General features: G+C 41.2%; 1 protein-coding gene across 1 annotated transcript in view; it reads right to left on the bottom strand.

The window, feature by feature from the left end:
- The window catches only part of aimp1a (aminoacyl tRNA synthetase complex interacting multifunctional protein 1a), a 68,178-nt gene that overhangs the window by 19,960 nt on the left and 35,479 nt on the right, over positions 1-12,739 (bottom strand). Inside the window, exon 6 of the mRNA XM_084318091.1 lies at positions 8,472-8,640. Within this exon, the coding sequence (XP_084174217.1) occupies positions 8,472-8,640 (169 nt within the window). The remainder of the gene's footprint in view (positions 1-8,471; positions 8,641-12,739) is intronic.

The raw sequence follows: 12,739 nt of genomic DNA, 5'->3' as shown, positions 1-12,739 counted from the left end.
TAAAAAAGGTGCTGTAAGTGGTACTGTATCTTCTTGTTAAAATAAGTGTTAATTAGCTGTACATTCCAACAGCCATCATTGATATAGATTGTCTGGTCAGTAACATGGGTCTTCCAATCCCTCCGCTCTGCAGTAAACAGAAAATGCATTGTCTGGTATCCCTTCCCACTTTATCCAATAAGGAGAATAAATCTTGCCAAGCCACTGTTAAGATTATTTTACTTGTTACAAGGACATTATTTGCTTAAAACTAGTTTTGGAGGGACTCCACTAGTGGAGGGACTGGGAGACCCATGTCACTGACCAAACACTCTATATCAGTGATGGCTGTCGGAGTGTAGTGCTATTATTTTAACCAAGTACAGTATGATATTCCAAGAGACCATCTTGCCAAAGATGCAGGATTTGTTGTGTGATATAACAGCCACCAGCCTCTGACATTTGGAGGAACAGTGTCCGTCCGCATCCTAACCGAGCAAGTATGCAGTGGATAAGTAGGATTTTACTCTTCAACGGGTCGTAACCTTCTACAAGCAAAACGGTTTCAGGCCTCGTGTACGGGCCAAGCAATAGCAGGTGCATTTGACAAAATACTTCATACTTGTGGCATTTAGACAAATTCAGTCCATGTTGTGGTCTCAACACAGTGCCAGAAATATGATAAAAGCCATGGATCATGCTGGCCTCCCTGTGTCTTTCACACTCTCCAGCTTGCTGTGACAGAGGGACTTCATGCTTAGTGGAACTGTTACTGATGTTGTATGTTGCAGTCAAGCGCAGAATAGGACACTTTCAACAACCCGCTTAGCATTGTACTGAAAATGTATGACAGTCCGTGTTCCATTTTGACTGGAAATCAAAAAGGTCCTGCACGGATCCTTATTATCATTACACAAACCGCCCCACATTTGTCACATCGATTCCGCGAGACCTACCCGATTACCCCTCGTCGGGACGGATTCTGCGGCCGATGCAAAATGTTTCCCTGAGACTCAAACTGATATCCCCATTAAAATGAAAGGTAACGACAGGCGATTTGAGTCCTGATTTTGAGAATGTGTCCGTCTCGACCGGTGTCTTAAGCAACAACACCTGGTTGCACTTTTTTTCCAGGCTGTGTAACAAGTTCAACAGCATGATTGTCCTCCAGAATCCTTCCAAACGGCACATTTCACCCTGGCGTTCATCCACGGCGGTGTCTTCACCTCTCACCGTCTCCCTTTTTATCTCTCCCTCAGCCGCTTCTCGTCGTGAACTTGGGGAAACGTTAAAGTGGTAGCATAGGCAACTATTCCCACATGGAGGGAATAAACAACTGGAACACACGCATGTACGGGGCGCAATAACAAGCATGCATTCATCCTGCTTGTTTTAATCTGTTAGGTTTGTAAATAATTAGATCATTTTGATTAGAACGTTTCCGACCCGAAATGTAATTGAGAATTGGAGCGTTTCAACACACAGTTGCAATCCGCCCACCATGTCTTTTTGTTCTTTTTGCTGTCCCCCGTGGGGATCCATGGGTAATTACTAGACTCTTAATCTCAGTGAGAATTTCATGATCTCTTTTAGTGGAATTCTGTGAGAATTTCATGTTTTATTTTATTGGAACTCCGGGACAGTTTTATGTCCAATTCTTAGAACATTGTGTTATATTTTGTTTAAACGGAGGAGTGACTACATCAATTCATGAACAACAATGAACACGGTGTCTTCAAAATCGGCCATCATCTAACTATTGGGGTAACTGAAAATTACAGTATTATTAACCTCTTAACACATTCTGTGCCACGCAGTTTGCACAGAATGCCAGTGCTGTAAGCCTATGGAGTCGCTCACCTTCTTTGCAGGGCTATAACTTTTTAAATATTATAGCTATATCGACATTACTATGGCCCATTCAACATCGGGTATCTATCGTTCCGGATGTGGGAACGTTATATTTTTCCATTCATACATTGTCGTGTTAGTACCGTCATGAATATAAGTGTTTTTAAACTGTAGAGCAGTAATTCCTAGAACGTGAGTTATAGGCCCAGACGCATATTATACATAATCGATTGGCGTTTCGTTCCTATACACGCTATATTAAAAAATTCAAATGCATATGCTCGGTATACATTATGCTCCATCATGCGTGAAGGAAAAGGGGGGGGGGGTCGTTTATGATTCCTTGATTGTCAGTAACGGCTTTCCTTAGTACGACATCATACGTTGATCGGATGGATTGCAATGAAATAAATGGACAATCGAGCTGGAATTAACGGTAGATTCCTCTTACCTGTGGCCGATGAGTCTGGAGAAAAAAGATTCCAATTATTTGATTTCGATCTGCTAGATCCATTTTCCATTTGTATGACGCAATAAACGCCGAAAGCATATTGATTCTTGCGTCTCGAAAGCGATCGAATGCACTCAAGTGTTTGTCTTGATCAACATAACAAGATAGCTCTGCCGGAGGATTTTTCCCGATGCACAGAGCGCCACATCCGGTTTAGAGTGGAGTGCAACTCGCCCGAAATCCACCAGGCGGCGGTATTGAGGCGTTGAAATATCAGACAGGGCCCAGCTAGCTCCCGGAGCCTTCCTGGATGAATTATGAATGCCAATAGCGAATAAAGGAAATAACGATCATAAAAACGAGTAAACTCGTTGTTGGCGTTATTAGATTGGCGGGCAATAACGAGTAAACTCATTTTTGGTGCAGGATGTGTTAACTCTTTCACCGCCAGCTGCTTTAGCTATCCTTGTACTCACTGTGCCACCGCTGTCAGAGATAGGGATTTTCACTGTGCGTTGCAGTGTTTGCAGGACTATATATATATTCTATATGGAGACAATACTATGGCTCATTTGACATTAACTATCCATCGTTCAACATGTGAAATTATAAATTTTTTCATGTATACCATGAAATTCTTTTGCGTGTTATACCATGGTGAATATTGAATAGTTTCAGAGTGATCCTGGCTAATTCCTGTTAACTGCTATGGAGCGATATGTGCATTTAGCTAAAAGCGTTGGCGTTGCTCGCCTGGACATGCTACTATTTCTAAATCAAAGGTATATAATAGGTATTATGTTTCATCATGAATGCATGAAAAAGGGGGGGTAGTTTTTGTATGCTTTGATCTGCTTTGGAGTACGTTACAGATCATTGCGATCGATGTGAAATCATTGTTGGATCAAAGTAGGATTGATGTCATATAGTCCTTACCTTTACTAGGAGGTATCTCAAAAAGAATATTCCAATTGTCTGATCGCGATTTCCAGTATTGATGTCGATTGTGTCCGTGACAAGATATGCCTCAAATGTGCTGAACGCATTTCGAAGTGGTCGGATGAAGCGATTTACTTGGCTTGATGTAAATTCTCCGCCCGGACGAAATTAGATGTGACACACAGTGTGAAATAAGGTTTCAAATGGTGGGCAATACTGCCAACTAGCAGGATGCGGCTGGTATTGCACTCTAGGGATCTCAGAATGGTTTCCTATGGTAACACAGAGGTCTGTGACATTGCATAGAATAAAAAAATCGAATAAAAGAAAAAACGATGAAAACCCGACTATACTCGGGTATGGCACTCAACCACTGGCGAGATAACCCGACTTTACTCGGGTCTGGCGCCCAATGAGTTAACAAATAAATATGATACAAAACAGATTTTTTTTTTTTTATTATTTATATTTGAAATTTTAATTTTAATTAGTTTCCTCAAGCAAAGGCAGATATTAGCCCTTAACAGGCACTCAGAAACTGCATACTTTTTTAGCAAAGCTTATCTTTATACTTATAGCACATGCATGAGCCTGGTCTCTTTTGAAAGATAACATACTGAAGTTACTAATGCAAAAAAGGTAAATCACTTTTAGTGCTAATGAAATAGAGTAACAGAGGTCTGAACTTGAGTTGAACTTGAACTTGTGTGCAAAAATCTTTCTGTAGTGGTTGCAATATAAAAAGAAAATACAAAAAAAATGTATAAGCTGGAAAACATTGCAGATCCATAGCCTGAAGTCTTATGTAGTACAGGTCCAAATTTGATAAAAATCCATTCAGAAATGGGTCTTTGAGAGAGATCCGGGTAAACCATAAAATAAGAACAAAAAGCTCTCCAAAATCCATTTCCTCAACCACAGCCGTTCATTCTGAATTGTGATTGACTTCTGGCTTTTGCTCGTCAACTTTCACCTACATTAGATCCAGTTCTGACACTTTCAACAACCCGCTTAGCATTGTACTGAAAATGTATGACAGTCCGTGTTCCATTTTGACTGGAAATCAAAAAGGTCCTGCACGGATCCTTATTATCATTACACAAACCGCCCCACATTTGTCACATCGATTCCGCGAGACCTACCCGATTACCCCTCGTCGGGACGGATTCTGCGGCCGATGCAAAATGTTTCCCTGAGACCCAAACTGATATCCCCATTAAAATGAAAGGTAACGACAGGCGATTTGAGTCCTGATTTTGAGAATGTGTCCGTCTCGACCGGATGTCTTAAGCAACAACACCTGGTTGCACTTTTTTTCCAGGCTGTGTAACAAGTTCAACAGCATGATTGTCCTCCAGAATCCTTCCAAACGGCACATTTCACCCTGGTGTTCATCCACGGCGGTGTCTTCACCTCTCACAGTCTCCCTTTTTATCTCTCCCTCAGCCGCTTCTCGTCGTGAACTTGGGGAAACGTTAAAGTGGTAGCATAGGCAACTATTCCCACATGGAGGGAATAAACAACTGGAACACACGCATGTACAGGGCGCAATAACAAGCATGCATTCATCCTGCTTGTTTTAATCTGTTAGGTTTGTAAATAATTAGATAATTTTGATTAGAACGTTTCCGACCCGAAATGTAATTGAGAATTGGAGCGTTTCAACACACAGTTGCAATCCGCCCACCATGTCTTTTTGTTCTTTTTGCTGTCCCCCGTGGGGATCCATGGGTAATTACTAGACTCTTAATCTCAGTGAGAATTTCATGATCTCTTTTAGTGGAATTCTGTGAGAATTTCATGTTTTATTTTATTGGAACTCCGGGACAGTTTTATGTCCAATTCTTAGAACATTGTGTTATATTTTGTTTAAACGGAGGAGTGACTACATCAATTCATGAACAACAATGAACACAGTGTCTTCAAAATCGGCCATCATCTAACTATTGGGGTAACTGAAAATTACAGTATTATTAACCTCTTAACACATTCTGTGCCACGCAGTTTGCACAGAATGCCAGTGCTGTAAGCCTATGGAGTCGCTCACCTTCTTTGCAGGGCTATAACTTTTTAAATATTATAGCTATATCGACATTACTATGGCCCATTCAACATCGGGTATCTATCGTTCCGGATGTGGGAACGTTATATTTTTCCATTCATACATTGTCGTGTTAGTACCGTCATGAATATAAGTATGTTTTTAAACTGTAGAGCAGTAATTCCTAGAACGTGAGTTATAGGCCCAGACGCATATTATACATAATCGATTGGCGTTTCGTTCCTATACACGCTATATTAAAAAATTCAAATGCATATATGCTCGGTATACATTATGCTCCATCATGCGTGAAGGAAAAGGGGGGGGGGGGTCGTTTATGATTCCTTGATTGTCAGTAACGGCTTTCCTTAGTACGACATCATACGTTAATCGGATGGATTGCAATGAAATAAATGGACAATCGAGCTGGAATTAACGGTAGATTCCTCTTACCTGTGGCCGATGAGTCTGGAGAAAAAAGATTCCAATTATTTGATTTCGATGCACTCAAGTGTTTGTCTTGATCAACATAACAAAATAGCTCTGCCGGAGGATTTTTCCCGATGCACAGAGCGCCACATCCGGTTTAGAGTGGAGTGCAACTCGCCCGAAATCCACCAGGCGGCGGTATTGAGGCGTTGAAATATCAGACAGGGTCCAGCTAGCTCCCGGAGCCTTTCAAGTTCAAGTTCAAGTTTCTTTAATAGTTGTCATACAGAAGTACAGAATACTTTTATACAAAATGCTTCTTACTGTTACGCTCCAGAGACTGTGCAAGACAAGATAAGTATGAAATAAAATAACATAGTAAAATTAGAAGTAAAAAAAATTAGGTCACAGTGTTCAGTTTAGACATATGTACAATGTTCGATGCAGAATAGACGTACCTGAGTTACCATACAATATACAATACTGTGCAGTGTACTAATATACAATACTATATAGTGCAAGGCAGAAATGGGACGAGGTGCAATTTAGGTACTTCCTGGATGAATTATGAATGCCAATAGCGAATAAAGGAAATAACGATCATAAAAACGAGTAAACTCGTTGTTGGCGTTATTAGATTGGCGGGCAATAACGAGTAAACTCATTTTTGGCGCAGGATGTGTTAACTCTTTCACCGCCAGCTGCTTTAGCTATCCTTGTACTCACTGTGCCACCGCTGTAAGAGATAGGGATTTTCACTGTGCGTTGCAGTGTTTGCAGGACTATATATATATTCTATATGGAGACAATACTATGGCTCATTTGACATTAACTATCCATCGTTCAACATGTGAAAAATTATAAAAATGTTCATGTATACGTTCGCGTGTTATACCATGGTGAATATTGTATAGTTTCAGAGTGATCCTGGCTAATTCCTGGTAACTGCTATGGAGCGATATGTGCATTTAGCTAAAAGCGTTGGCGTTGCTCGCCTGGACATGCTACTATTTCTAAATCAAAGGTATATAATAGCTATTATGTTTCATCATGAATGCATGAAAAGGGGGGGGGGTAGTTTTTTTATGCTTTGATCTGCTTTGGAGTACGTTACATATGATCATTGCGATCGATGTGAAATCATTGTTGGATCAAAGTAGGATTGATGTCATATAGTCCTTACCTTTACTAGGAGGTATCCCAAAAAGAATATTCCAATTGTCTGATCGCGATTTCCAGTATTGATGTCGATTGTGTCCCTGACAAGATATGCCTCAAATGTGCTGAACGCATTTCGAAGTGGTCGGATGAAGCGAATTACTTGGCTTGATGTAAATTCTCCGCCCGGACGAAATTAGATGTGACACACCGTGTGAAATAAGGTTTCAAATGGTGGGCAATACTGCCAACTAGCAGGATGCGGCTGGTATTGCACTCTAGGGATCTCAGAATGGTTTCCTATGGTAACACAGAGGTCTGTGACATTGCATAGAATAAAAAAAATCAAATAAAAGAAAAAACGATGAAAACCCGACTATACTCTGGTATGGCACTCAACCACTGGCGAGATAACCCGACTTTACTCGGGTTTACTCGGGTTTTTTTTTTATTATTTATATTTGAAATTTTAATTTTAATTAGTTTCCTCAAGCAAAGGCAGACATTAGCCCTTAACAGGCACTCAGAAACTGCATACTTTTTTAGCAAAGCTTATCTTTATACTTATAGCACATGCATGAGCCTGGTCTCTTTTGAAAGATAACATACTGAAGTTACTAATGCAAAAAAGGTAAATCACTTTTAGTGCTAATGAAATAGAGTAACAGAGGTCTGAACTTGAGTTGAACTTGAACTTGTGTGCAAAAATCTTTCTGTAGTGGTTGCAATATAAAAAAGAAATACAAAAAAAAGGTATAAGCTGGAAAACATTGCAGATCCATAGCCTGAAGTCTTATGTAGTACAGGTCCAAATTTGATAGAAATCCATTCAGAAATGGGTCTTTGAGAGAGATCCGGGTAAACCATAAAAAAATTACAAAAAGCTCTCCAAAATCCATTTCCTCAACCACAGCCGTTCATTCTGAATTGTGATTGACTTCTGGCTTTTGCTCGTCAACTTTCACCTACATTAGATCCCATATTCGCCCCCCCCCCCCCCCCCCCCCCCCCCCCCCCTTATCATTGGAAAGGTACACTGATTGGCTACAGCGCAGTCAGCGGATGATTGGCAGTTCTGGAGCGTCGGGAGACCGGGGTGGTCATCTGACACGCGCCGCATAAAACAATGCCCGACATATCGTCATGTAACCCGAGAACCAAGGCACGGATTTGGTCGAGTGAGGTGGCGTTCGAATGGCAAATTTTTTTTCTTTCGAACTGTCACTTATATGTTCGAAAAATGCAGCCCGGAGTCGCTAGACCCTCGCAAAATGCCGTCACTTTCGTGCATTCCGCGCATGGGCACGTCGGGACATATACAGTATACGTCCCTGTGCACGTTAAGAGGTTAAAAGTACTCGTATCGGTTACTGCTCAAAAGTGTGTAAAAAGTGAATAGTCTGAATAAAAATGGTATTGGTGCATCCCTATTTTTTAAATCCTGTAATGTTACATCAAATGTTGTTGTTGTTGGAACATCTTTTTCAGCATGGTGTGTACGAGCATGAATGTCTGAGGAAATAGTGCCTAAAGACAGTTTGATTGGTCGATCGCTATGTCAATCATTAGTTTTTCATACGGTCAGCTATATAGGTGGACGGTAAGGTGTTGTGGCAGGAGTACCTGGGAAGCCCTGGAAGGTGATCCTGTCTCCGGGCTCTGATCCGCTGGGGGGATCGAGGATCTCCACCTTGTCTGGGGAGCTGGCACACATGACCATGGCCTGTGACACCACGCCTCTCATCTTGGCTGGCTTCAGGTTGCACAGCAACACTGCCATACGGTTCTGCATCTGGAGGGAGTCAAGAAGCCGGGTTAAGAACCTGAAATAACATCTTAAAAGTAATAATCTAAAGAAAATGATATCTTGCCACTCTCTATCCCCAAAATGATATAACACAGTAGTGATTCTGTTTTCTGGGCTGGACTAAACAGCGGTGTGTCTGGTAGGACATTCCCGGAAAAATCATCCAGTACACATGAAGTGATACGTTTGACGTCAAAGCAGCAACAGCAGCTTTATTAGGAATGAACTCATTGTGAATTTCCAAGAAAGCAAGTCAATACAGTGCAAAACAAAGTGCAACAGCAAAATATGTTGCTAAAAGAAACAAAAAAAAGAGGATCTTGTGGTCACTTCAGAACTTAATTCCAGAATAAATGAAAGCATGTTAAAATCGGGGGAGAAGAAGACACCTTCATCTGGTGTGGTCCAGAGTCTGTACTTCTGTACAAGGGCTGAGGTTTTCATAATCATATTCAACACAATAGTACCGTGTCCAATTATGTTATTTGAAATTACACCATTATGGTTACAATGGCATATGGATTGTGTGCCTTGTCCCGTAAGACCAAAGGGAGCGAAAAGGAAAGCGGTGGTTTCTCTCGAGCCTCTGGGCCTCGTGAGGTTTACCAAAACCCCAGTGAAGGCCAGAGGACATTTCCATCAAATGCTGAAGCAAAGGGGAATGCAACATTCCATGAAACGGTGCATGTCAAAGACTGAGAATAATGATGCCTCTCAGCAACAAAAGTAATGTTCAAGTAATGATTCATTCTACATAAATCTGCATTCGTTCATGTTGCAACGAACAGGGTTTTGGTGGTAGTTTTCATGTTTCTTCCCCGTGGCATTTTCTTGTTGTTTAGCCTGCCGTTTGTGTAACGTCTTGTCACAGTGTTTACAGGTTAGATGTTCCTACTAGAGCAGGCCTTCTCAAAGTGTGGCCCGCGGGCCAACAGAGGCTCTCAGAAGGATTTCTGACGGCCTGTGACGGGCTGTTAATGTGGAAATTAATGCGTTATATATTTGGTCTGGTTCCAATATGGTTTCAAACAGACTTACAACAATATGCAGTACTTTGCTTTTAAGAAGAGTAAAACTGCACCCCCAGGGCCAAGCTGTCAAGTTAGGAATGACAGTTTGTTGAAAAGCTTGCTACGCTACTGGTTGCACTGGAGCAACAGCGACTGCTACCAGACATTGACCTGGGACTTATAGGAACCCAAGGAGGACAACCTACACTACCTTAGGCTTACTGCACCCTATGTGGATACTGTGATACTGTGAATAATGTATATTTCAGTGGATACCGTGATACTGTGAATAATGTATACTCAGTAGATAGTAAATTATAACACTACCTCATGCATACTGCACCTTATGTGACACTGTGAATAATGTGAATATTCCTCAGCTAGTCAGATAGTAAATTATATTGACCATATTGATCAAATTGTTTACACTGCCTGTGTTGTTTTTTACTACCTGTATACTGTGTTGTTTTACTACCTGTACCCCCCCCCCCTCCCCCCCATGCTGCTATGATGCCTGAATTTCCCCAAGGGGATCAATAAAGGAATATCTTATCTTATCTTATCTTAATCTCACAAGTCGTGTATGACTCGCGAGACGCCAACTCGTGGGACAGATCGCCTACCGGGAGGAGGTTGATGTCCTGGCACGCTGGTGCCAGGATAACAGCCTACTCCTGAACATTGGTAAGACCAAGGAGCTGTTCGTGGATTTTAGGAGAATACAGCAGGGGACACACAGGCCACTGTGGATAAATGGGGCTATCGTGGACAGGGTGAGCAGTTTTAAGTACCTGAGAGTCAGCATCACAGAGGACCTGACATGGACAACACACATAGATAGACACTGTGGTAAAAAAGGCAAAGCAGCACCTCCATCACCTGAGACAATTAAGGAAGTTCAGAGTATCGGGGAAGATACTCCACTCCTTCTACTCCGGGGCTATAGAGAGCATCCTGACTGGGAACACCACTGCCTGGTTTGGAAACTGCACTGCCCAGGACAAGAAGGCCCTACAGAGAGTGGTGTGCTCAGCAGAGCGTACTATGGGTATTGCACTACCACCCCTGCAGGACTTATACAATAGGAGGTGCAAATCCAGAGACTGCAGAATAATGGAGGACCCTTACCACTAGGGATGGGTACCGAATTCTGTACTTTTAAAAGGTACTTACCGAAACACGTCGGTACTACCGAGTATCGATTCACGTGAGATACCAAACATTTTTATTTGTTTTTATCTTTTTTATAATTTAAATTTTTTTTCATGTCAACGTTCACATGCACAATATACGCTTACCTAGGATTTGACTTGATTCAACAACAAAGCAGTCGGGGCAATGGCAAGCCGAAAACGGTCGAAAGTGTAGTTATTTGAAGTTTGGATTTTATTTTTTACGACTGAGGTATGTAGATTACATTTTTAGAGACTAAAGTACAGAAAAAAGGTACCGTTGGGTACCGGTATCAATTCACAGGTACCGGTACCGTATCGGTTAAAATGTGAAGGTACCCATCCCTACTTACCACACCAACAATAGACTGTTCAAGCTGCTGCGGTCAGGCAAGCGCCTCCGCATACACGCAGCAAGAACAGAGAGACTCAGGCTCAGCTTCTTCCCCCAGTCCATCAAAACATTGAACACTGATCTCTCCACACACAAGCACACAAGCACATATGAACACATACACACACCACACATTCTGCACTCTCTCACACACAAACACACCACAGGTCACTTTAATCACATGAGAAGAGGTCACTTTAAAAGGAAAGAAAAAAGATAACTTTAAAAGAAAAATACAAAACATAACTGGATGTTTTTGTATAGTATAGTTAGGATAGCATAGTGACATAGGGTATAACTGTATATTGTATAGTAGTGTACATAGGACTTTTGTATTTTATCTTAGTATTTTTATCATGTCTATTTTATTTCTATTCTATTTGATTCTATTATTATAATTTGTATTTTTTGCACAATCAAAGCGGGCATGGCCACCTTAATTTCACTATATGTCTTGTGTATGTATGTGATGAATAAACCTCTTGAATCTTGAATCTGTCATCGTTGCAGGTACGTTAGCTAGCGATTTCAGTGATTGCCATTTTTGCGCGATTGAAGGTTTGACCTTAGTTAATGTCGAAGCAAGATGGACGAGTCAGGGGGCCCTCAATTGGCCATCAGTCGTCAAAACTTTGAGAACCCCTGAGAACATTGTATAGTACTGTACTGTATGTAGTGTCTGGTAGGCACTTGGTCTATCAATCGTATCATTAGCCTGCACCAGATTACCATTTCTGGAGGTTGTAATGCCAGAGACACCTGTATCTAAAGTAAGGAGGCAAACAAGAAATGTAGTTTTTATTTATTGGGTGTCTTGAGTAATTCATGAGGCCGGCAATACGTCATCTGCACTGACTTTTTATCGCAGCAGGCTGCAGGCCTGTTTTGGGTGAAAACAACTCAGGGAATAAACAGGGATTAGACATAAATTACTACATAAGACTTCAGGCTATGGATCCGCTGTGTTTTCCAGCTTATACCCATTTATTTTTATATATATTTTTTTGACATTGCAACCAATATAGAAAACTGTGAGTACACAAGTTTAAGTTCAACTCAAGTTCAGACCTCTGTTACTCTATTTCATTAGCACTAAAAGTGATTTTCCTTTTTTGCATTAGTAACATCAGAATGTTATCTTTCAAAAGAGACCAGGCTCATGCATGTGCTATAAGTATAAAGATAAGCTTTGCTAAAAAAGTATGCAGTTTCTGGGTGCCTGTTAAGAGGTTAATGGGCTAATGTCTGCCTTTGCTTGAGGAAACAAATTTAAATAAATGTCTGTTTGGTATCATATTTATTTTGGGTATACAATACATGACTACATACAGTAATGTGGTGTGGGCATGGCTGGTTGGCAGCCACGCCTGTCCTGGGTCAAGCTAATTAAACCTGGGAGCTGGTGTGGCTGCGCACCTGTTGCACATGAGGTAATCAATGTGCCCGACTACACGTATATGGATAATTTTCAAAACTGATATTTTCACGCTTGGTTAAAAAAATAAACT

Source organism: Notolepis coatsorum, assembly GCF_963971535.1.
Source record: "Notolepis coatsorum genome assembly, chromosome: 7".
Lineage (NCBI taxonomy): Eukaryota > Metazoa > Chordata > Actinopteri > Aulopiformes > Paralepididae > Notolepis > Notolepis coatsorum.
The sequence above is the reverse complement of the archived record's forward strand: the minus strand, read 5'-3'. Positions and strand labels throughout refer to the sequence as shown.